This window comes from Eumetopias jubatus, unplaced genomic scaffold (assembly GCF_037043125.1).
Source record: "Eumetopias jubatus isolate StellerSeaLion01/CBP00866 unplaced genomic scaffold, mEumJub1_p1.0 scaffold_15, whole genome shotgun sequence".
In the NCBI taxonomy this organism is placed as follows: Eukaryota; Metazoa; Chordata; class Mammalia; order Carnivora; family Otariidae; genus Eumetopias; species Eumetopias jubatus.
Window position 1 is genome coordinate 82,805,303 of NW_028274821.1, and position 26,663 is coordinate 82,831,965.

A 26,663-nucleotide genomic window follows, 5' to 3' on the forward strand; every position below is an offset into this window, starting at 1 on the left:
CATGTCATCTGTGAAGAGAGAGAGTTTGACTTCTTTGCCAATTTGGATGCCTTTTATTTCTTTTTGTTGTCTGATTGCTGAGGCTAGGACTTCTAGCACTATGTTGAACAACAGTGGTGAAAGTGGGCATCCCTGTCGTATTCCTGACCTTAAGGAAAAAGCTCTCAGCTTTTCCCCATTGATAATGATATTCACTGTGGGCTTTTCATAGACGGTTTTTATGATATTGAGGAATGCTCCATCTATCCCTATACTCTGAAGAATTTTAATCAGGAAAGGATGCTGTATTTTGTCAAATGCTTTTTCTGCATCAATTGAGAGGATCATATGATTCTTTTCTTTTATTAATGTGCTCTATCATGCTGATTGATTTGCAAATGTTGAACCACCCTTGCATCCCAGGAATAAATCCCACTTGGTCGTGGTGAATAATCCTTTTAATGTACTGTTGGATCCTATTAGCTAGGATCTTGTTGAGTACTTTGGCATCCATGTTCATCAGGGATATTGGTCTCTAATTCTCCTTTTTGATGGGGTTCTTTGCCTGGTTTTGGGATCAGGGTAATGCTGGCCTCATAGAAGGAATTTGGAAGTTTTCCTTCTGTTTCTATTTTTTGAAACAGCTTCAAAAAACAGGTATTACTTCTTCTTGAAATGTTTGGTAGAATTCCCCTGGGAAGCCATCTGTCCCTGGACTTTTGTTTTTTGGGAGGTTTTTGATTATTGCTTCAATTTCGTTACTGGTTATTGGTCTATTCAGATTATCTATTGAAACTGGACCATTCCCTTATACTATACACAAAGATAAACTCAAAATGGATGAAAGGACTCAATGTGAGACAGGAATACATCAAAATCCTAGAGGGGAACATATGCAGTAACCTCTGTGGCATCGGCCACAGTAACTTCTTTCAAGACACATTTCCAAAGGCAAGGGAAACAAAAGAAAAAATGAACTTCTGGGACTTCATCAAGATAAAAAGCTCCTGGGGGCGCCTGGGTGGCTCAGTCATTAAGCGTCTGCCTTCGGCTCAGGTTCATGATCCCAGGGTCCTGGGATCGAGCCCCACATTGGGCTTCCTGCTTGGCAGAAGCCTGCTTCTCCCTCTCCCACTCCCCCTGCTTGTGTTCCCTCTCTCGCTGTGTCTTTCTCTGTCAAATAAATAAAATCTTTAAAAAAATAAATAAATAAAAAGCTTCTGCACAGCAAAGGAAACAGTCAACAAAACAAAGAAGCAACCCACGGAATGGGAGAAGATATTTGCAAATGACATTACAGATAAAGGGCTGATATCCAAGATCTATAAAGAACTTCACAAGCTCAACACTCAAAAAACAAATAACCCAGTCAAAAAAATGGGCAGAAGACATGAACAGACACATCTCCAAAGAAGACCTACAAATGGCTAACGGACATGAAAAAACGCTCAACATCATTAGCCATCAGTGAAATACAAATCAAAACCACAATGAGATACCACCTTACACCAGTCAGAATGGCAAAAATTAACAAAATAGGAACAACAAATGTTGAAGTTGTGGAGAAAGGGGAACACTCTTACACTGTTGGTGGGAATGCAAGCTGGTACAGCCACTCTGGAAAACAGTATGGAGGTTCCTCAAGATGTTAAAAATAGAGCTACCCTAGGACCCAGCAATTGCACTACTAGGTATTTACCCCAAAGATACAGATGTAGTGAAAAGAAGGGCCACGTGCACCCCAATGTTCGTAGCAGGGATGTCCCCAGTAGCCCAACTGTGGAAGGAGCTGAGATGCCCTTCAACAGATGAATGGATAAAGAAGATGTGGTACAGTGTGTGGGGGAGAAGATGGCAGAGGAGTAGGGGACCCTATTCCAATCGGTCCCTGGAACTGAGCTGGATATCTCCCAGAGCACTCTGAACACCCACAAAATCAGCCTGAGATGTAAGAAGATATATCTGGATCTCTACAGATAGAATATCGCAGGTGGTTGGTTTCGAGGTATGAAGCAGGGAGCCCTGATTCTGTGGGCAGATATCGGAAGATAAACAGAAGGGGGAGGGAGCCCTTGGGATCCTGCACCAGGGGTGAGTGAAAGCCTCCTGTGCTGGGGACAGGGCACAGACTCTCAGACCAGTAGCAGCGGGGAAAGGACTTTAGGGCAGCCCGCTTGACAGAAACCCAGAGCGGCGGGCCATGCTTGCGAACTGGGGGAAGCTGGTGGTTTTAAAAGCACAAAGGGCAGAGATGTGCCCCATGACCTGACCTGGAGGGGAGGACTGGGCGCCCTGCTGAGGGCCACACAACCCAGGAAGCTGCAGTTTATAGCAGCACAGATGGAAACGGAAATAGTGTGGCCTGGAGAGCTCACTGAAGAACAGACTGCGATCTCTCTGCTCTGAGGCAGAGGGTTGGAAACGATCTTTTCTGCTCTGACTCTCAGGAGAGACACGGAAAGCCACCAGGGAAAGCCACCAGAGAACAAAAGCCCCCCAAAACTGGTTTTCACTGAGCCCATACCCCCCCAACAGGGGGTAGAGCAACTCTGTCCAAACAGGGTTGCCTGAGTAACAGCGCAGCAGGTCCCCCCCCCATCCCCCCGCCAGAAGACAGGCTGGGAGAACAAGAGGCCGACAACCCTAAGGTCGGTGCATCTTGCTTGGGCTGTGGCCAATAATCTGGACTCTGTACATTCCCTCAACCACCCCTTAACAGAATGACTAGGAGGAGGAACTCCCAAAATAGGAAAGACTCAGAGACTGTGACTTCTGCCGCAAATTTACAAAAGGATACAGATATAACCAAGATGTCAGAAATGGACTTCAGGGTAACAGTTAAGAAGACGATAGCTAGAATGGAGAAATTGATTAATGGCAACATAGAGTCTCTAAGGGAAGAAATGAAAGCTGAATTGGCAGAATTTAAAAATGCGATCAAAGATCCAATCTAATCTAGATAATCTAACAGCTAGGGTAAGCGAGGCAGAAGAACAAATTAGTGATCTAGAAGACCAATTGATAGAAAAGAAGGAAAAAGAGGAGGCCAGGGAGAAAAAACTCAAAATCCATAAAAAGAGAATTAGAGAAATAAGTGACACCATGAAACGTTCCAATGTCAGATTATTGGGATCCCTGAAGGGGTGGAGAGAGAGAGAGGACTAGAAGATATATTTGAGCAAGTCGTAGCTGAGAACTTCCCTAATCTGGGGAATGAAACAAACATTTGTGTTCTAGAGGCAGATTAAGGAAAACAGGCCAATGCCCTGGCATGTAATAGTAAAACTCGCAAATCTTAGAACCAAGGAAACCATCTTAAGGGCAGTTAGGGGGAAGAGATCCTTACGTACAGAGGGAGGAACATCAGAATAATGTCAGACCTATCCACAGAGACCTGGCAAGCCAGAAAGGCCTGGCAAGACATTCAGGGTACTAAATGAGAAGAACATGCAGCCAAAAATACTTTATCCAGCAAGGCTGTCATTTAGAATGGATGGACAGATGCAGAGCTTCCAAGATCGACAGAAACTGAAAGAATATGTGAACACTAAGCCAGCCCTGCAAGAAATATTAAGGGGGGTTCTATAAAAAGAGACAGCCCCTAAGAGTGATATAGAACAGAAATTTGCAGAGACAATCTATAGAAACAAGGACTTCACAGGCAACATGATGACAATAAATTCATATCTTTCAATAATCACTCCCAACGTGAATGGCCTAAATGCTCCCATAAAATGGGACAGAGTGCAGATTGGATAAAAAGACAGGACCCATCCATATGCTGTCTATAAGAGACTCATTTTGAACCTAAAGATACATCCAGACGGAAAGTGAAGGGATGGAGATCCATCTTCCATGCCAGCGGACCTCAAAAGAAAGCTGGGGTAGCAATTCTTATATCAGACAAATTAGATTTTAAGCTAAAGACTGTAGTTAGAGACACAGAAGGACACTATATCATTCTTAAAGGGTCTATCCAACAAGATCTAACAATTGTAAATATCTATGCCCCCAACATGGGAGCAGCCATCTACATAAGCCAACTGTTAACCAAAATAAAGAGTCATATTGATAACAATACGTTAATTGTAGGAGACCTCAATACTCCACTCTCAGCAACAGACAGATCATTTGAGCAGCAAATCAACAAAGAAACAAGAGCTTTGAATGACACACTGGACCAGATGTACCTCATAGATATATACAGAACATTCCAACCCAGAACAACAGAATACTCATTTTTCTCGAGCGCACATGGAACTTTCTCCAGAATAGACCACATACTGGGTCACAAATCAGGTCTCAACCGATACCAAAATTTTAAGATTATTCCCTGCATATTCTCAGACCACAATGCTTTAAAACTGGAACTCAATCACAAGAAAAAATTTGGAAGAAATTCAAACACTTGGTAGCTAAAAGACCACTCTGCTCAAGAATGTTTGGGTCAACCAGGAAATCAAAGAAGAACTTAAAAAATTCATGGAAACCAATGAGAATGAAAACACATTAGTCCAAAACCTTTGGGATACTGCAAAGGTGGTCCTAAGGGGGAAATACATAGCCATCCAAGCCTCACTCAAAAAAAAAAAAAATAGAAAAATCCCGAATTCACCAACTAACTTTACACCTTAAAGAACTAGAGAAAAAGCAAAAAACGATGCCTAAGCCATACATTAGAAGAGAAATAATTAAGATTAGAGCAGAGATCAATGAATTAGAAACCAGAAACACAGATTAGATCAACGAAACTAGAAGTTGGTTCTTTGAAAGTATTAATAAGATCAATAAACTGACTTATCCAAAAGAAAAGAGAAAGGACCCAAATTAATGAAAGTATGAATGAAAGGGGAAAGATCACGACTAACACCAAGGAAATAGAAACAATATTAGAAATTATTGTCAACAACTATATGCCAATAAACTGAGCAATCTGGACAAGATGAATGCCTTCCTGGAAACCTATAAACTGCCAAGACTGAAACAGGAAGAAATTGACAACCTGAATAGGCCAATAACCAGTAACGAGATTGAAGCAGTGATCAAAAACCTCCCAAGAAACAAAGAGTCCAGGGCCTGATGGATTCTCTGGGGAATTCTACCAAACATTCAAAGAAGAAATAATACCTATTCTCCTGAAGCTGTTTCAAAAAATCGAAACAGAAGGAAAGCTTCCAGACTCATTCTATGAGGCCAGCATTACCTTAATCCCCAAACCAGGCAAAGACCCCATCAAAAAGGAGAGTTTCAGAGCAATATCCCTGATGAATATGGATTCCAAAATCCTCAACAAAATCCTAGCTAATAGGATCTAACAATACATTAAAAGGATCATCCACCACGGACCAAGTGGGATTTATCCCCGGGATGCGAGGGTGGTTCAACATTCGCAAATCAATCAGTGTGATAGAACACATTAATAAGAGGAGAGAGAAGAACCATATGGTCCTCTCAATTGATGCAGAAAAAGCATTTGACAAAATACAGCATCCTTTCCTGACTAAAACTCTTCAGAGTATAGGGATAGAGGGAACATTCCCCAAGTTCATAAAATCCATCTATGAAAAACCCACAGCGAGTATCATCCTCAACTGGGAAAAGCTGAGAGCCTTTCCCTTAACACGTCAAGGATGCCCACTCTTGCCACCATTGTTCAACATAGTACTAGAAGTCCTAGCAATAGCAATCAGCCAACAAAAAGAAATAAAATGTATTCAAATTGGCAAAGAAGAACTCAAACATAATTAGTTTTTGATGTAGTGCTCAACAATTCATTAGTTGCGTAAAACACCCAATGCTCCTGTTTTGTACTAGTCTCAGCCTCAATACCCAATGTTGTGGTTGAAATGGCCGTTGTGGTTTTTGTTTTGATTGAAAGATGGCTTTCAGCAGCAACCATCAGGAATCTTTGAAAAATAGAGCTTTACTACTTACAAAGACCTGGAAATCACATAGCACATGTGGGGCCACACAGTGAGGTCATAGGTAGTGAAAAAGAGCACATGCCTGGGGTTCTACTTTTACTGTGGTTAAGAGTGGGGGTCTAGAGTTTTGAGGGCCTGCTCCTTATTGGTGAATTTAAAACATAAGAGCAGAAATTTAAAATACAAAGAAAAGACAAGTTGCCCACGTGGTCTATTATAGAAATCAACCAAGATGTTTTTTTTTTAAATAGAGAACTTATGGTCCTTCATTTTCCAAAAATATAGGTACTGAATAGCCATATTTCTTACACAACTAAAGACATATCTCTGTATGTTATTTTTTTCCTATTTCTCTCATTCATGCCCTTCAAAACAAAACAAAACAAACATGAAATCAAAGAAACCTCTGTGGGGAGAGGAGGCGTAGTTGTTTATCTGGTCGTGTAGTTGGCAATGTAGTTATTCAAGACAGCCTATGCTTCTTTGAAATTGATGCCTCAACAAAGCTTAAGTCAGGCACTTGCATTACAACAAACAAACAAAACACAGAAAACAAACAACTGTCAGGGCTTATATTCCAGCCCCTCTACTTCCCATGGAAAGAGTAAATTCTCTCTCTAGTGAAAAGATTTTCAGAAAATCTACTCTTGAGAGCAGTTTACTATGCATTATCTATGTGACACTGTGCAAGTGATTTCCCTACTCGTTAATAAAATGAAAGAAAAAAAAACCTCCCTGTCTTCTCTATTTCCCAGGCACAAAATAAACATTGATGGACTGAGTGAAACTGAAGAAATATCAAAGTATTTTACAAACTAAAGGGCTGTCGGAATCATTGGCCACAGTTATCTGAGCAGGACCCCTTCAAATCCTGAAATAATATTTTTTAAGATTCTGGGTGTTATATACAACTAATGAATCATTGAACACTACATCAAAAACTAATGATGTACTATACAGTGGCTAACTGAACATAAAAAAAAAATCCTGGCTCTTTTGTCTAATTGAAGAGAGGGAGAAACAGCAGGGTTATAGAAGCAGAGATTCTAATAAATTAAAAAAAAACACACACATGAGAGAGAATTGTGACTATAGCAGTTACTATGTGATCATGCTGGTTTTTCAACCCTCCTGAGTATGTGTGTAGTGAAGTTATGATAACACATACCTTGTAGGACTGTGAAAAAAATTTAATAAGACAATCGTGCAAAAACAGATTTGTCTGACACAGTGTTCATTAAGTATCAATTATTCTCAGCGTAAAGATCTAGGAAGATACTAGGAAATAGTGATGGTAAATCAGGTAACTGTGAATTCCAACAGACACCTCCAGTCCTTCAGTATTTCCCAGATCCCAGATCCCAGGTCTCAGGTCTCAGACACCTTCCTGCCCATGAATACCGAGACCTGAGCCAGCTTCAAGCACCAGACACAGAGGGAGAGAGATGGAGAACTGAAGTGAGATTTATTTCTTGGCAAAAAAGATGAACATGCACTAAGTCAAGTTCCAGCAGGAAATTTACCCCCAGTGATAGGAAATGAACTCAGGAACTCCTCTGAGAGTGTGAGCACTCAGACAGGTTAACCCAAGTTTTAGATCAGCTACTTGGTCCTTCGTGCTGACCATCTCATTCTGTTGTTTCATAAAATCCTTGAATTTGATCCTGGTTTTATTTGGATACTTATCCTGTTATAAAAATAATCACTAAAACTTTGTGTGTTTATTGTATGCAGGACTGTACTTGGATACTAATGTGTATGGAATTAGAATTCTCTTATTAACTTCTACAAATGTGTGATATTGGTATCTTTACATAACAGAAGCATCACATGAGGCCAAGACAGATTTAGCTCCACAAGTCATACAGCTAGCAAGTGGTGGAACCGGAATCTCAACAGGAACCCTCTGAATGTAGACCCATACCTTCAGTCTGTCCTCTGTCAGGTGTTCTCTCAAGGGTCAGCATCCTGGGGGAAGATGGCTCGGGTGTCCCATTTATTCTTATATTTCTAGTTAGTAGTACCATGCCAGGAACATAGTTGGTTAAAAACAAATAAGAATGATTTTGCTCTTGGGGCACCTGCGTGGCTCGGTTGGTTAAGCATCTGACTCTTGATTTCAGCTTAGATCATGATCTCAGGGTTGTAGGATGGAGCCCTGTGTCAGGTTCCACGCTGGATGTGGAGCCTGCTTGAGATTCTATCTCCCTCTCTCTCTGACCCTCTCTCTCTATCCCTCCCCTCCCTCCCCCTCTCTAAAAAAAATGATTTTTTCTGGTTTCCACTAAAAGGAATCATGTTGGGCATTGAGGGTCGGTCTTGTGCTTTGGCGACACTAGGGGATGACAGAAAGTCAGGCAGGTTTTTTGTTGTTGTTGTTTTTTTAGGACAAAATAAGAAACCCCATTGTGTCTATTAACAACTTCCAAAGTCTCTGACATTTCCCTATTCCTTCACTGCCAGTACACAAAAGAGGAGCATGAGGCTGGAGAACCAGAGCAGCGTGTCCCAGTTCCTCCTCCTGGGGCTCCCCATCCAGCCAGAGCATCAGGGTGTTCTTTGCCCTGTTCCTGGGCATGTACCTGGCCACGGTGCTAGGGAAGCTGCTCATCACCCTGCTCATGAGGCTGGATTCTCGCCTCCACACCCTCATGTACTTCTTCCTCAGCCACTTGGCCCTCCCTGATGTTTCCTTTTCATCTGTCACCATCCCTAAGATGCTGATAAACATGCATACTTGGGATCAATCCATCCCCTATGCAGGGTGTGTGACACAGATGTATTTTTTCATATTTTTTGGCTGTATTGATAATCTCCTTCTTGCAGTGATGGCATTTGACAGGTATGTGGCCATCTGCCATCCTCTATACTACACTACCATCATGCAAGAAAACTATGTATCTCACTAGTGGCTGTGTCCTGGTTATTCTCGTGTAGCAGTGCAATGTCTCACACTCTCAGCCTGGCCCGGCTGTCCTTCTGCGCTGGTAACACTATCCCACATTTCTTTTTTTTTTTTAATTTTTTATTGTTATGTTAATCACCATACATTACATCATTAGTTCTTGATGTAGTGTTCCATGATTCATTGTTTGTGCATAACACCCAGTGCTCCACACAGACTGTGCCCTCTTTAATATCCATCACCAGGCTAACCCATCCCCCCACCCCCCTCCCCTCTAGAACCCTCAGTTTGTTTTTCAGAGTCCATCGTCTCTCATGGTTCATCTCCCCCTCCGACTTACTCCCCTTCGTTCTTCCCCTCCTGCTATCTTCTTCTTTTTCTTTTTTCTTAACATATGTTGCATTATTTGTTTCAGAAGTACAGATCTGTGATTCAACAGTCTTGCACAATTCACAGCGCTCACCATAGCACATACCCTCCCCAATGTCTATCACCCAGCGACCACATCCCTCCCACCCCTCACCACTCCAGCAACACTCAGTTTGTTTCCTGAGATTAAGAATTCCTCATATCAGTGAGGTCATATGATACATGTCTTTCTCTGAATGACTTATTTCACTCAGCATAACACCCTCCAGTTCCATCCACAACGTTGCAAATGGCAAGATCTCATTCCTTTTGATGGCTGCATAAGATTCCATTGTGTATATATACCACTTCTTCTTTATCCATTCATCTGTCGATGGACATCTTGGCTCTTTCCACAGTTTGGCTATTGTGGATATTGCTGCTATAAACATTGGGGTAGACGTACCCCTTCGGATCCCTACATTTGTATCTTTGGAGTAAATACCCAGTAATGCAATTGCTGGATCATATGGTAGCTCTATTTTCAACTGTTTGAGGAAGCTCCATACTGTTTTCCAGAGGGGTTGCACCAGCTTGCATTCCCACCAACAGTGTAGGAGGGTTCCCCTTTCTCTGCATCCTCGCCAACATCTGTCGTTTCCTGACTTGTTAATTTTAGCCATTCTGACGGGTGTGAGGTGGTATCTCATTGAGGTTTTGATTTGGATTTCCCTGATGCTGAGTGATGTTGAGCACTTTTTCATGTGTCTGTTGGCCATTTGGATGTCTTCTTTGGAAAAATGTCTGTTCATGTCTTCTGCCCATTTCTGGATTGGATCATTTGTTCTTTGGGTGTTGAGTTGGATAAGTGCTTTATAGATTTTGGATATTAGCCCTTTATCTGATATGTCATTTGCAAATATTTTCTCCCATTCTGTCGGTTGTCTTTTGGTTTTGTGGACTGTTTCTTTTGCTGTGCAAAAGCTTTTTATCTTGATGAAATCCCAATTGTTCATTTTTGCCCTGGCTTCCCTTGCCTTTGGCAATGTTTCTCGGAAGAAGTTGCTGCGGTTGAGGTCAAAGAGGTTGCTGCCTGTGTTCTCCTTTAGGATTTGGATGGACTCCTGTCTCACGTTTAGGTCTTTCAACCATTTGGAGTCTATTTTTGTGTGTGGTGTAAGGAAATGGTCCAGTTTCATTCTTCTGCATGTGGCTGTCCCATTTTCCCAACACCATTTGTTGAAGAGACTGTCTTTTTGCCATTGGACATTCTTTCCTGCTTTGTCAAAGATGAGTTGACCATAGAGTTGAGGGTCCATTTCTGGGCTCTCGATTCTGTTCCATTGATCGATGTGTCTGTTTTTGTGCCAGTACCATACTGTCTTGATGATGACAGCTTTGTAATAGAGCTGGAAGTCCGGAATTGTGATGCCGCCAGCTTTGCTTTTCCTTTTCAAGATTCCCCTGGCTATTCGGGGTCTCTTCTGGTTCCATACAAATTTTAGGATGATTTGTTCCATTTCTTTGAAAAAAGTGAATGGTATTTTGATGGGGATTGCTTTGAATGTGTAGATTGCTCTAGGTAGCATTGACATCTTCACAATGTTTGTTCTTCCAGTCCATGAGCATGGAACGTTTTTCCCTTTCTTTGTGTCTTCCTCAATTTCTTTCATGAGTATTTTATAGTTGTCTGAGTACAGATCCTTTGCCTCTTTGGTTAGATTTATTCCTAGGTATCTTATGGTTTTGGGCGCAATTGTAAATGGGATCGACTCCTTGATTTTTCTCTCTTCTGTCTTGTTGTTGGTGTATAGGAATGCCACTGATTTCTGTGCATTGATTTTATATCCTGCTACTTTACTGAATTCCTTTATGAGTTCTAGCAGTTTTGGGGTGGAGTCTTTTGGGTTTTCCACATACAGTATCATATCATCTGCAGAGAGTGAGAGTTTGACTTCCTCTTTGCCGATCTGGATGCCTTTGATTTCTTTTTGTTGTCTGATTGCTGTGGCTAGGACTTCTAATACTATGTTGAATAGCAATGGTGATAGTGGACATCCCTGCCGCGTTCCTGACCTTAGGGGAAAAGCTCTCAGCTTTTCCCCATTGAGAATGATATTCGCTGTAGGTTTTTCACAGATGGCTTTATGATATTGAGGTAGGTACCCTCTATCCCTCTACACTGAAGAGTTTTGATCAAGGAAGGATGCTGTAGTTTGTCAAATGCTTTTTCTGCATCTATTGAGAGGATCATATGATTCTTGTTCTTTCTTTTGTTAATGTATTGTATCACGTTGATTGATTTGTGGATGTTGAACCAACCTTGCAGCCCAGGGATAAATCCCACTTGGTCATGGTGAATAGTCCTTTTAATGTACTGTTGGATCCTATTGGCTACTATTTTGGTGAGAATTTTTGCATCCATGTTCATCAAGGATATTGGTCTGTAATTCTCCTTTTTGATGGGGTCTTTGTCTGGTTTGGGGATCAAGGTAATGGTGGCCTCATAAAATGAGTTTGGAAGTTTTCCTTCCGTTTCTATTTTTTGGAACAGTTTCGGGAGAATAGGTATTAATTCTTCTTTAAATGTCTGGTAGAATTCCCCTGGGAAGCCATCTGGCCCTGGGCTTTTGTTTGTTGGGAGATTTTTGATGACTGCCTCAATTTCCTTAGTGGTTATAGGTCTGTTCAGGTTTTCTATTTCTTCCTGGTTCAATTTTGGTAGTTGATACATCTCTAGGAATGCACCTATTTCTTCCAGGTTATCTAATTTGCTGGCATAGAGTTGCTCATAATATGTTCTTAGAATTGTTTGTATTTCTTTGGTGTTGGTTGTGATCTCTCCTCTTTCATTCATGATTTTGTTGATTTGGGTCATTTCTCTTTTCTTTTGATAAGTCTGGCCAGGGGTTTATCAATCTTGTTAATTCTTTCAAAGAACCAGCTCCTAGTTTCGTTGGTCTGTTCTACTGTTCTTTTGGTTTCTATTCCATTGATTTCTGCTCTGAACTTTATTATTTCTCTTCTCCTGCTGGGTTTAGGCTTTATTTGCTGTTCTTTCTCCAACTCTTTTAGGTGTAGAGTTAGGTTGTGTATTTGAGACCTTTCTTGTTTCTTGAGAAGGCTTGTATTGCTATATACTTTCCTCTCAGGACTGCCTTTGCTGTATGCCAAAGATTTTGAACAGTTGTGTTTTCATTTTCTTTGGTTTCCATGAATTTTTTAAATTCTTCTTTAATTTCCTGGTTGACCCATTCATTCTTCAGTAGGATGCTCTTTAGCCTCCATGTATTTGAGTTCTTTCCGACTTTCCTCTTGTGATTGAGTTCTAGTTTCAAAGCACTGTGGTCTGAAAATATGCAGGGAATAATCCCAATCTTTTGGTACCAGTTGAGACCTGATTTGTGACCTAGGATGTGATCAATTCTGGAGAATGTTCCATGGGCACTATCCCAGATTTCTTTTGTGATCTTGCTGCTCTGCTCAAATTGTCCTGCTCTGACACTTCCATCATTGAGCTGGTCATCCTCACTGTGGGGCACTGGGAATCATCATACCACTGACTGGCATCCTGGTCTCTTACGTCCATATTGGGGTCTCCATCCTGAGCGTTCCCTCTACCAAGGAATCTGTAAAGCCTTGTCCATCTGTGGCTCCCACCTCTCTGTGGAATTTCTATTCTATGGGACAATTATGGTTCTGTACATTTTCCCATCATCAAACAACTCCAATGACAAAGACATAATTGCTTCAGTGATGTACACAGTGGTCATCCCCATGCTGAACCCGTTTATCCAGCCTGAGGAACAGGGACATGAAAGGGGCTCTGGGGAGACTTTTCAGGAGGGAAATCTTTTTCTCCAAGTGAAAATCAACTCACCTGCTCGGTTCTTAGTTCACCAAATGGCACTGTTAGACATTCCTCTTTGGAATACTATGCAGAGGACCATCCTTGTTGCTCGCACCCACCCCACTTTCCTGTTTCCAGGTGACTGCCTTAACAGTTCTTCCTGCTTGCTCTTCCAAAACCCAGTGAGTTCATTTAAACTTCCAGTCACAGACACATCAAGAGATATTTGCTGTAACCATCTGTGTACTGTGAACCAACTTCTTTTTCGCTTTATTTTATGCCTCTTTATGTTTCCGTAAGCCTTGGGTTTTGGCACATACAGAAGCACCATTATCTCAATTGTCTTCAAAGCACCAAACTTATAAATCAGGAGTGGGAATTATCCTTAACAATTACAGTATTGTCTTATATTCATGAATACACACAAAAAATCCATGCTTTCCTCTTTAAGGAAAAAGACATTTGACTGCAAATTTATTTATTTGGATCTGTCAGGCATTTTTAAAAGCTGTATCTTCTCATTCTTTACATTTCTGATGCCTGTGTTGGAGAATTTTGGAAATGTCAAATGTGATGTGGTTTGGAAAGGTCAAGTCTTTATGTAGACCTCATATGAATTTGTATCAGATGTTTATGAATCTTAGTGGTGTAGATAATTAGAATACTTTTAAATAGTTGTATAAAAATTAATGATAATTCATATTTTAGCAATTTGCTCCTTAGTTTCACTCTCAATTCTGAAAACATTTTTTCTTTCTTTTTTTATTATGTTATGTTACCATACAGTACATTTTTTTTCTAGAGTTACAAAATCTCAATTTAGCTACAAAGCTTAAGATAGGGAACTTCAGAATGCTGGTTTACCAAATGGAGTAGCTGACTAGTTAAATGCTTCTTACAGTTTTCCCAAATCTAAACATAATACAAAACTTCTGGCAGATGATTCTAATGTGCAGCCGAGGTTGAGAACACTTGGATTAAGTGATTCAGGGCAACACATGTAACTGAATCAACTGAAAATAAACAACTACACCTATGCTGAGAACTGTTATAGGTAACTGATATGATATAACCCAGGAGGAAAATCCTGCCAAAATTTTCCAACACAGATTAAAGAACCTCTTCTTAAAAGCCTTGTAGATAATGAAACGTGGACCAACTACAAAGTATCATTCCTTCATGACACATTGGAATAGAGCAGATATCACTCTGATCTCCCATCCTTTAGATTGTGATTGGGTGGAAAAAGCTTACTCTTCTGAAGGAAGATGCTCTGAGAAAATGAAGATGAAGGAAAACAGTCTTTCCATGTTAAATTTTGTTGTGAGATAGACTTGTGTGGAAAGTCTTCCCTGGTGTGAAGATTGTTTCAATTAAGATAATGAGGGAAAGGTCTCAATGGAAATATCTCTGTTGTCCAAGAGGACTCCTGCTTATTTCTTATTTCTTTGCTTTCACTTACAGTTTTATTGGGATGTAATTGACATACAGTTTTTAAGGATTCACCTTAATGTATTATGATGTATATGTGTGAAGCCATCACCACAATCAATATAACCAACATATCCATCACCCTTAAAAGTCACCCTGAAAAGTTTCCTCATATGCTTTTGTAAGGCTGCCCTGCTTTCCCTTATTCTTGATAATAGTAATGGGTGCCTTTTCTCTCTTTTTTTTCTTAATCAGTCTGGTTTATCACTTTTATACTTTTTTCTCAAATAACCGACTTTTGGTGTTACTGCTATTATATTTTTTCTGTTTTTTTTATTTCACTGATTTCTGCTTTTCTTTTTATTGTTTCCTACTATACTTACTATATTTCCCTACTTTGAGTTTAATTTGCTCTTCTCTTTCTAGTTTCTTTCTTTTTCTTTTCTTTTTTTTTCTTTTTACAGACTTTATCTATTTATTTGACAGAGAGAGAGAGTTAGCGAGAGCAGGAACATAAGCAGGGGGAGTGGGAGAGGGAGAAGCAGGCTTCCCGCAGAGCAGGGAGCACAATGCGGGGCTCGATTCCAGGACCCTGGGATCATGACCAGAGCTGAAGGCAGATGCTTAACGACTGAGCTACCCAGGCGCTCCTCTTTCTAGTTTCTTAAGGTGAAATTTTAGGTGACTGATAGGAAACCTTCATTTTTTTTTCTAATACAGGCATTTAGTGCTATAAATTTCCCTCTAAGCTATCCTGTTGGTTTGTCTTACAAATTTTAATATGTCCTGTTCTCATTTTGAAAGTATTGTCAGTTGGAAGTATTTTCTAAGTTTCCTTTGATTTTTTTCCTTGACCTATGGCTTATTTTTTAAATTTATTTTTAATTTTTTAATTATGTTCAGTTAGCCAACATATAATACATCTTTAGTTTTTGATGTAGTGTTCCATGATTCATTGTTTGCATATAACACCCAGTGCTCCATTCAACACGTGCCCTCTTTAATACCCATCCCCAGGCTAACCCATCCCCCCACCCCCCTCCCCTCTAGAACCCTCAGTTTGTTTCTCAGAGTCCATAGTCTCTCATGGTTCGTCTCTCCCTCCAATTCCCCCCCCTTCATTTTTCCCTTCCTACTAGCTTCTTCTTCTTCTTCTTTTTTTTTTTTTTAACATATAATGTATTATTTGTTTCAGAGGTACAGGGTCTGTGATTCAACAGTCTTATACAATTCACAGCACTCACCATAGCACATACCCTCCCCAATGTCCATCACCCAGCCACCCCATCCCTCCCACCCCCACCACTCCAGCAACCCTCAGTTTGTTTCCTGAGATTAAGAATTCCTCATATCAGTGAGATCATATGATACGTAAGTCAATCAGAGAAAGACATGTATCAGATTGATTTTTAATGCGAAACAGAACAAATAATAACACTCACGAATATTCATATATCTTCACCTCGAATAACAAGCACATGATATTTTCTACCTGGCTTCAAAGTGGAGCTGGAGATGTGTGAAATAAACTTGGAATTAGTTTTGTAAGAGAGGTACTAAGAAGTTAGTGGAAAACATTTCTTGAATGGTTATTCTACGGTACATTATGCCCAAGAGAATACTGACTCCACAGGTTTTGGGCAGGAGATCAAGATTTATAGAAAGTGCATTCCATTCCTCAAGGTCTAGTTTAGGTGATAGGATATAAAAAGTCCCTTGATCTTTTGTGCTGGGAGTGAAGTAGAGTATTTCTGGTGTTCTTGGAATAACATGGAATTCAGAAAGAAGAGACTCTGGCTAATACACTCAAGCACCAGTTTGGTTTGTTAAAGACTCCGAATTTGAGAAGGCAAAAAGCTTTGTGAATCACCAAGTTCCTAGTAGCTGCTTTGTGCTTATTATCATCATTCCTCCAAGGTGAACTCTCCTATTCCTCCTAGCAATAGTTCTTCCCTCATGGGAACCAAAGGCAATGAAGCAATTATATCTTGTTTGTCTCTAGCTTGGAGCTGGTGGTGGGGAGATCTCCCCTCCCACACCCCTTGGGTCCTCTCCATTATTTGTAAAGCTACAACCCATGCCCATTGCTCAGGGGTTGTGAACAAGTGTATATCACCATATATATTTAATTTCGTTTTGAACTGATAATTCTTCTCCCCATTGCAATGCATCTTTGAGACCCTCAGAGACTCCACTTGCTTCGTTGTATTCTGTGTCTTCTAAAGAGAAAAGAAAGAACCTTCCCACACCTTCTGACTGATGGTATATGTGCTCATCAATTAAGAGACAATGTCAGAGCAGGAGTAGAATTTATATTCAGTAGCACAATTGCGTATGCGTGTGTGTGTGTCCAGTGTGTGCTACTGATCCCCAACATGGCTCTACCCCCCTCACACCAGAGTATAATAGACAGCTCCATGTAGAATAATTTATCTCTGAGGATTCTCTATCTAATTTTTCAGAGGATAGTGAGAAATATGTATCTCCTGCTTATATTTCATTCCCCCATTGAGTCTTACTGGTTTTTTCCTCCAAATTTTATCCCAGTTAACTCATCTCCTCTGCCATGATTCAGGTGTAAGTAGGTGTTATTTTGTACCTGAACTATGCCAATAGCCTCCTGTTAGATTCTTGCTGACACTCTTGCCTTGCTATAATCTGTTCTTTATGCAGTAGCCAGCATACTATTTAAAATTTTTCTTTCACTCTTTACTTAAACTTTTCCATGGGTGTTCTGTTGCTCTGAGGATAGAATCAAAACCTTTGGTTATACAGAAAAAGATTTATATAATATGGCTCCTTAGATAATTCTCCAACTCCATAACTTTCCCATGCTGACCATGCTCCTGAATTTTCTCTGTTCCTCAAACACCATAGTCCTGTCCTCTCCAAATATTTAACTAGAATGTCCATTTTGTAATCTTCACATGAAAAGCTCTTATAATTCAGGGATCCTTTTAAAGAACCCATAAAAACAGGTTTCCTCACCACCTTAGCCTCTTTTAATTCAACAGTATCTATTAAAATGGTGAAAAAACTAACGATGTACTATATGTTGGCTAACTGAACATAACAACTAAAAAATGGTGAAAAAATATATATCCTCCAAATCCATTTCTGTGAATTTCTGTTACAGATATGTATGCTAATATGAAAATGGCATATGAACAATATTATTAATAAAACATTGTTGGAAATAGAAAAATATTAGAAACAACTTAAATATCCAGCCGACAGCTAGTTAGCACTTTCATTGTGAAAAACTGATTTATTATTAACATGGTAATGGCTAGAAACACTGAATGTGTGATTCATCTCAGGTAACATATTAAATTAACAGGATTTTTAATGTAGTGGGCTGAAGAATGTAGAAATTTTAGAGATAATTTCAGTCACATTGGGAGAACTGGTACATAATGTAAACTTCAGTTAAGCCCCAAGATGAATGTGGGTCCTATGGTGAGACACTTGCTTAGCTCTCAGAGAAAAAGACCTTTAGATTGAGTAAGTCTTTAGATAGTATGTGAATTCTATTTTTTAGCAGACAGACCATCATGTTCCCTTTCCCTATCATTTTGTGAGTGTTCACATGGGCAGGTCTAAGACTAACTGACCTGAAGAAGAAAGAGAGAGAAATGATAGTGTTAGCAAATGATAAGAAGTGTTAGAATATGGCAAGAAAAAATCGGTTAGGAATCACTGGCCTAAAACCTAGGTTAGGAACTGTGACAAAGAAGGTTATTTGGTAACCTATGTTGGATAAACACTTACAAAAAGTTTATCCTTTGGCAGATCCAGGATATGACTGGAAAAGCCAAAGTATTTCCTGGCATTCTGAGAACTGGCATAAAAGCAATCTGGTTAGAACTCAGGGAATAGGTGAGACTTTGGAAGAGAAATGGACTCCTAACTCCCCACATTGCATGAAAATTTCTTTAGCAAAAATGATGACAGAAACAGGAACAGGAAAGAATTTTTTAAAGAAAGGACTGATGGCTATATTATAAGGTATGTCACTAGATCTATGTTACCAACAAAGATTCTTGTCCTAAATGACCTTGCCTTGAAGAGGTTACATATGATGTTTCCACCAAGCCTCCAGATCTTGATTTCAGGAGATCCACAGCAGCCCTTGGGGTTGTCTTGTCTTGACCCAATCCATGGAGATAAAATATTAGCCAAAGCACATATGAGAGGCATGGGGAAGGTTAAGAAAGGCCAAAAGACCAATTGGAGAGCCTCTACTTGCCTTTCCAGTAACTGTTTACTGACTTAGACTTGCACCCTAATTTCTTAATCTCAAATTTCTATCATGAACTCCTGGAATCCTCAAGTTTGAGCCTGATCTGGTCTGATTATCATTCTGATGTTTGAAGTTTCCTCTAAAAGAGATCGTGTTGGTTTCTAGGTGGATACATAATATCCTGATGTCAGACCATCACTAGCCCATTAGTGGAGCAAAAAGCATGAGCTATTCAGGTTAAAATTCATGTACTGACTAATTCAAAACCATGTTTCCATAATGTGATAGTCACAATGATTTCTCATTCTTTCACATATCCATCTTTTTCCCCCCATCTCCAGCAAAAGAGAAGAAGAGCATGAAGAGGGATAATCAGAGCAGTGTGTCTGAGTTCCTCCTCCTGGGCCTCCCCATCTGGCCAGAGGAGCAGGGCATATACTATACTCTTTGCCTTATCATATACCTGCCCACGGTGCTGGGGAACCTGCGCATCATCCTGCTCATCAGGCTGGACTCTCGCCTCCACACCCCCATGGACTTCTTCCTCAGCCACTTGGCCTTCACTGACATCTCTTTCTCATCAGTCACAGCTCCAAAGATGCTCATGAATATGCAGACACAGAGTCAATCCATCTCACATGGTGGATGCATTTCCCAGGTGTATTTCTTCTTATTTTGGGGGGATCTTGACAGCTTCCTTCTCACATCAATGGCCTATGACAGGTACGTGGCCATCTGTCACCCCCTCCACTATACCACCATCATGAGTCAGAGCCTGTGTTTCCTGCTAGTAATTGTGTCCTGGATCCTACCCTGTGCTAGTGCCCTTTTGCATACCCTCCTCCTGGCTCGTCTCTCTTTCTGTGGAGACAACACTCTCCCCCACTTCTTCTGTGACCTTTCTGCCTTGCTTAAGCTCTCCAGCTCAGATACCACAGTCAATGATCTGGTTATCATCACTGTAGGGGGGGTCGTCATTACCTGCCATTCATATACATCCTGGTCTCTTATGGCTGCATCGGGGCTACTATCCTGAGGGTGCCCTCGACCAAAGGAATCTGCAAAGCTTTGTCAACTTGTGGCTCTCACCTCTCTGTTGTGTCTCTGTACTATGGGGCAGTTATTGGACTGTACTTCTTCCCCTCATCCAATAACTCCAATGACAAGGATGTCATTGTGGCCATATTTTACACTCTGGTCACTCCCATGCTAAATCCCTTTATCTACAGTCTGAGGAATCGGGACATGAAAGGAGCTCTGGGACATCTACTCAGTAGAGGAATATTTTCACCATGTTGAGCACTGTTTTCCCTACTAATTAGACATAAGACCTGTTCCATCCTGCACATGCAATGTGAGCATCCTTTCCTCTTTGAGTAGCTGATTTTTAGTGAATCTTGTGGCACTCTTCAGTTCTGTTTCAGCTTGGACTTAGTTTTCTTCTCTGATTAGTTTCCTTGTTCATTTTAGAGTCATAGGAAAAAACATACCTGCACGACCATCTTTTCTTAAAGGAAGAACATCAGGAAACCTAGACCTGAAGTGAACTTAGGCAGTACTTCAGTGTAGTTTAATCCAAATATATCTGAATTTTTTTTAAAGATTTTATTTATTTATTTGAGAGAGAGAATGAGATAGAGGGAGAGAGCATGAGAGGGGGGAGGGTCAGAGGGAGAAGCAGACTCCCTGCTGAGCAGGGAGCCCGATACGGGACTCGATCCCGGGACTCCAGGATCATGACCTGAGCCGAAGGCAGTCACTTAACCAACTGAGCCACCCAGGCGCCCCCAAATATATCTGAATTTTTTTAAAAAGCACATCTCTGTCCCACATACATAAATATAGTGTCCTATGTTTTCATCTGAAATGTTCACTTTGCTTTCAGTCCTTGAGAAATTACCTCTACTCAAGGCAGATATAACTAAGTAATTTCACAGCTAGAAGCTTATAATTGTGACAAATATTTCCATATTCATTACTTCATTTAATCCTGGTAATTGATATAAAGGAGGAAATTCATATTAAGAGATGCTTAGTAAGTAGCCCAGTGACACAAAACTAGCAATGTTTAGTAGAGGTGGTACTTAAAATGCTGTATGTGTGAAGTCAAATCCTGAGTTCTTTAAATCACTTGAATATTTTTCAAACTTGAGTAATATTTTTACCCATTTTACTGGAAATTTTATTTAAACTTTAAAAAATATGGAGATAGCATACAAAAAGCATATATGGCATATATATGGCTTAAATTTATATGTATATATACATGGTATGTTATATATATGAATATGTGTGTATGTGTTTATACACATGTGACATATAATCACACTTTAAGGAATAATATTAAAAGAAATGTTCATTTAACAATCTCTAGGCTTAAGTAGTAAGACGTTCTAGTGAACTAACAATATTGTTGAAGTCCCTTGTCTCCTCTGCAACTGTATCTTCCTCTCCTGTTGCAAGTGCCCAATAATTTTTATGTAGATACCCATTAAGTGTGTGTATATGTATTCATACGTATATGTCCTAATGTTCATACTGTTTTGTTAGAGTACTGGGGCTATGGATTATTATTACTTTCTTCTTTATATTTTTCAGTATTGTTTGATTTTTTGATGGTATGTATTAGTTTTATAACTGTAGGCGGGGTGGTCATTACCCGGCCATTCATATGCATCCTGGTCTCTTATGGCCACATTGGGGCCACTATCCTGAGGGTCCCCTTGGCCAATTAATTAAAATATTCTTTTAATTTTGACTCTTTAACTTCCAAAAAAGAAAAAAGAAAGTACCCAATGTTTTTAATATTTCAATATTCTCTTACTTTTATTTAAAGCTTTAACACATCTGTAGTGCTCCTTCAATTTAGCTTGCTCTAGAACTGCATATAAGTGAAATAAATAGTCTAGGTGTGAGGTCAAATCCTGAGTTCTTTAAATCACTTGAATATTTTTCAAGGTTTTGCCTTTGTTGTCTGATATCATCCTTGTTAAATTCATCCATATTTTATTACATTCCACTGTGAAACTATCACACACTTGTTTGTTCTAGTTTTATGGCTATTTTGTTTGTTTTCAGCATTCTGCTATTAAGAGAAATGATGCTACAAACACTCTTATACATCATCTAGCACATTATGCAAGAGATTCTATAAATTATATACCCAGAAGAATTACTGGATTGTAGGCATGTGATGTTCCACTCAACTATCACAACTAAACTCTTCTATAAAGTAGTTGTATCAAGAAGCCAGGCTGAAAAGGCTACATACTGTATGATTCCAACTATATGACACTCTGGAGATGGCAAACTATAGAGCCAACAAAAGATCAGTGATTACCAGGGTTCAGGGCTTGATGAAGAGAAAGGTAAATACATAGAGCAAAGGGGATTTTTAGGGCAGTGAAACTATTCTGTATGATGCTATAACAGTGGAAATACATCATTATACATTTATCAAAAACACAAAAAACTATACAACACAAAGAGTGAACTCTAGTGTAAACTATGGACTTTAGTTAATAATACATTAATGTTGGTTCAATCATTACAGAAGTTCCAAACTGATGCAAGATGCTAATAACAGGGCAAACTGGGCAGGGGTGGGAATGAAGCATATAGTAACTTTATGCTTACTTTTTCTGTAAACCTAAAACTGCTCTAAGAAATAAAGCCTATTAATTTTTTAAAGTTATTAAATTTAAATTTCCATTTCTTGAGTATGAGAGTTCCTATTACTTTACTTTTTCAACAACAACAGATTTCTTAATTTTTGCGACTCCAGTGAAGAGAAAATGGTATCTCGTTGTGGTTTTACTTTCAATTTCTCTGACTATTTATGAAGTAGAGCATCTTAACCTATGCTTACTGGATATTTGTGACAGAGATGGCTGGCTATCCACGAAAAATTCATGACCTTCTTCTCAAGTGTGAAGTTGTCAGTGGGAGACTGCTGCCACATTCCCTGCTAATCTAAGTGCTAATCTATGTGGCACATTCTGGCCAGAATTTTAAAGAAACATCTGTGTTTTCTCCCCTATTGTCTGACAGAAAATTAACTGCTGCCCTGAGAGATAACTGAACCTGGTTCTCAAATTACTGCATAGTGAAATGCCATCAACCTGCTAGAAGACCCACATTGGACCTATTACAGCAGCCATCATTATCCTTATCGGTACAAAATTTCTTTTGTGTAATACATGATAATGTATTTTCCCTGCTTTTCTATTGGATTGTTTCTCTTCTATTTATTGCATTGTCAGACGGACTTCATATAATCTGGAAATTAATCCTTTGTCAGTTGTGTATGTTGCAAATGTCTTCCATTATTGGAAGCTTGTTAGCTTTTTAAATTATCTATCAATGTCTTAATTTTAATGTGATTAAAGTCATTAATACATTATTTTATGATTTGTGTCCTTGACTTTAAGTGCTTCCTTGAGAAAGTCACCTTGAAAATGGCAATCACTCTATTTTATAGACAATGAGGAAGGGATTTGGCATCAGGAAAAGTGCGGAGGCTGTGGAATGATAGATTCAGATTTCGTGTCAGAGGGAACATCTTGAATTTACATAAATAGTAAAAATACCCCAGTGGAACCCCCTCTAGAACCATCTACTGCAGATAATTCAGTGTTAGGTGGGTCCACCCTTACTCTTGTTCAAAGGATAAAGTTGTTCAGCAAAATAACCTACAAGACTGATAATGGTTCTATAGTGTCGGTGTCAGAGTAAATGTCCTTCAAACTCAAATATATTACCATCATTCAACACACACACACTTTATGACTGACAGCTAATATGTAAGGCATTGTTCAAAGTATGGGGGACGTTTGTGACCTTGGGGAAAAAAAGAAGCCAGTTGAGTTTCTAGAGGGAAACCCGTACCCCTGACCTAATTAATACTGTGCAATAATAAGCTGAGCTACATGTCATCAGAATAGAAAAACAGAATATCAATAGTATCTGCTTTGATGACAATTCAACAGGATCCAGTTTTTACAGCACTTTAGAGATTTCCATCCCCCACTGAGGCTTTGTACTGGCACTGGCTAGTAAATCATGTGATTCTCAAGGTGGTTTAAACCAAGTATGTCTGGATTTTTAAAAACAAAACAAAACAAAAAAACCACTTCCCTGTCTCAGAGACTCCCAGGCTGCCTTCCCACACAACCCCTGTGATATAGCTAAAGTATATTTCTTCCTGGGATTGCTTCCCCTCAGAGCCCCTGGTTTTGTGGTGGTACATTCCCTACAGATCTCTTACTCTCTCTGAGTTTCCTAGACTTGCTCATGGTCTTCTTGGGGAGAACTGAACATGGCTTCCCACCAGTTCTCTCTCTCACATAACCCACCTATAGTCCATAGGAACCTTTTTTTTTTAATTGAAATATAGTTGACATATTATGTTACATTAGTTTCAGGTGTACAGCATAGTGATTCCACACATAGGAAACATTTTTGCTTTTATTGCCCCACCATGAAAAGAAGTGAAGGAATTTCTCAAGCATAATTCTATTCCATAATTCCAATTCCCCCTCCCCCTCCCCATTTCATCTTTCCTATTGCTCTTGTTCTCATCAAAGTAAGAGATATGTATTAAATTCTCTAAATGGTTTTTTGAAGCTTCTCCCACTAAGCTTGAAGTGAGGAGGAAAGCACCTCCTTGTCTGTTGAGAGGATTTGGCGTTCACCGTGTAGCTTTCTCAAAAAAAGTCCCCACCACTTTATGAGAACCTCTCATAGCTAGCTCTTAGCACTTTTTAGACCCATGTCTACATTGAGAGGCTCATGAGTTATGAGTATTGGGCATTTCCTATAAACATCTACATTTTGTGACTTACAACTCACTTTGGCATCTGGTGTCTATCAAATCTTGGTACCTCAGTCGAAACTTCCAGTTTAACATCCTGAACGTGCTGTTCCCTCTTCCTGTGATCACCAGAACAAGATAGAACTTTATGTGTCTGATTAATTCTGATTTGTTAAGGTAAAGCAGCACCTTCTCTGGGGGAGTCTTTCATATCCTCTGCCACTAGACTGAGCTAATTATTCCTCCCAAGGACACAGTGTTCCATATAAACAGTTATATTCCTTGCAGACAGCAAGATTCAAATCTTCTTTCACTAACTCTGATGTTAAGATTTTTTTGAGCATGAGTTTTGCCAAAATATTTATTTGAGTATGAGTTTTCTCAAAATATCTCTTAGGGTTGTTGTCAGAATTAAATTAGATGATTTTAATGCAGCTTAGACCAGTACCTGAGACAACTGAGGTGACATTTATTTTGTTGCTGAATATCTGTGCATGTTTGGGAAGAAAGAGCATGTGGGTTGTATTCCTGAAGGACAAGAAAGCAGTGTGTTAATTATTATGTAAGGAAAGTAAAACTTACTATATTCTTCTTGGAAGTTCTAGAAGGGCTCAGAGTCCCTGAATACCTGGATGTCTGAGTGAAGAAGGAGACATATCATCAAAATGGAAAATTCCTTAGAAATGTATGCATGAAAGACCAAATATATTTTATAACAATCCAAAAATTTGGGGAAAGCTCAGCCCCAATGGCTTCCATTTGATGATACCAGCCAAAGTGATACAGCACCTTCAAAGTATTTTCTGATCCCATTATCCAAGAAAAGAGCAAATTAAGTCCTATAAGGCATGTCCCATTTTACTAGTCTCCCTAACAGGTGCAAGGATAATGTCAGCAAAGTATTTCTGTGTGACACTGTGGAAAGAAGACAAGTAAGCTTTAGGTACAATAATTTGTATTTACATGTAATTGAGGAAATAAGATCATATGGATATTTTAAAATAAAACTATCAGTTGAAAGAATATGTTTTCTTACTCAAGAGTTTTCTCAAGGCCACTTTCATGTCTTTATTTCTCAGGCTATAAATGAAGGGGTTCAACATGGGAGTGAACACTGTGTACATCAATGAAGCAATTATGTTCTTGATGTTGGTGTTGTTGGATGAGGGAAGAAAATATAGACCAATAATTGCCCCATAGTAGAGAGTCACCACTGAGAGATGTGATCCACAAGTGGACAAGGCTTTGCAGATGCCCTTGGTAGAAGGAACCTGGAGGATGGTGGTCCCAATATGGCCATAAGAAACCACAATGCATAAGAATGGAAGCATAATGGCTGTTAATCCTGCAGTAAAGATCACCAATTGGTTGAGGGAAGTGTCTGAGCAGGACAATTCGAGCAGGGCAGCAAGGTCACAGAAGAAGTGGGGGATGGTGTGGTCAGCACAGAAGGACAGCCGAGCTAGGAGGAGAGTATGCAAAAGAGCACAAGCACAAGCAATGACCCAGGACCCAACCACCAGCGTGACACAAATGCTCTGACTCATGATGATGGTATAATGCAAAGGGTGGCAGACGGCCACATACCTGTCATAGGCCATTGAAGTGATCAGGAAACTGTCTAAATCAGCAAAGAGTATGAAAAAATATGTTTGTGAAATGCACCCTGCATAAGGAATGGATTTGTACTTAGTATGCATGTTCATGAGCATCTTTGGGACAGTGACAGATGAGAACACAATATCAGAGAAGGCCAAGTGGCTGAGGAAGAAGTACATGGGGGTGTGGAGGCGAGAGTCCAGCCTGATGAGCAGGATGATGAGCAGGTTCCCCAGCACCGTGGTCAGGTACATGCCCAGGAACAGGGCGAAGAACATACCCTGCTGCTCTGGCCAGATGGGGAGCCCCAGGAGGAGGAACTGGGACATGCTGCTCTGGTTCTCCCTCCTCATGCTGGTATATCAGCTGAAGGGTACCAGTGAGAAAACTGAAAGGAAAATGTGGAATATTTCTGGATAAAAAAGTGATCACTGTGGCATAGTATAACAAAGAGGTTCTTTTGATTTAGGAATGTCTTCATTCATATTTTCTTACATTTGAGGCATATTTTGCTGGATAAATGTAGAAAATATGTATATTTAGGATATGTAACCACTTTCTCAATCGGTGCC

At 39.8% G+C, this 26,663-nt stretch overlaps 2 protein-coding genes and 1 pseudogene across 2 annotated transcripts; 2 read left to right on the forward strand and 1 right to left on the reverse strand.

Moving 5' to 3' along the window:
* Window positions 1-8,382: 8,382 nt before the first annotated feature.
* Window positions 8,383-13,024, forward strand: LOC114212842 (olfactory receptor 1J4-like; annotated as a pseudogene).
* A 5,999-nt stretch (window positions 13,025-19,023) lies between these two features.
* On the forward strand, window positions 19,024-19,979 carry LOC114212901 (olfactory receptor 1J21-like). The gene is given in 2 exon segments (XM_028107922.2): window positions 19,024-19,657; window positions 19,660-19,979. Coding segments are annotated over 2 exon segments (939 nt in total). The 5' UTR covers window positions 19,024-19,038.
* Window positions 19,980-25,502: 5,523 nt separating this feature from the next.
* Window positions 25,503-26,444, reverse strand: LOC114212839 (olfactory receptor 1J1-like). Its single transcript, XM_028107853.1, has one exon. It carries the CDS (start codon window positions 26,442-26,444, stop codon window positions 25,503-25,505), a length of 942 nt encoding a protein of 313 aa, XP_027963654.1.
* Window positions 26,445-26,663: the final 219 nt, after the last annotated feature.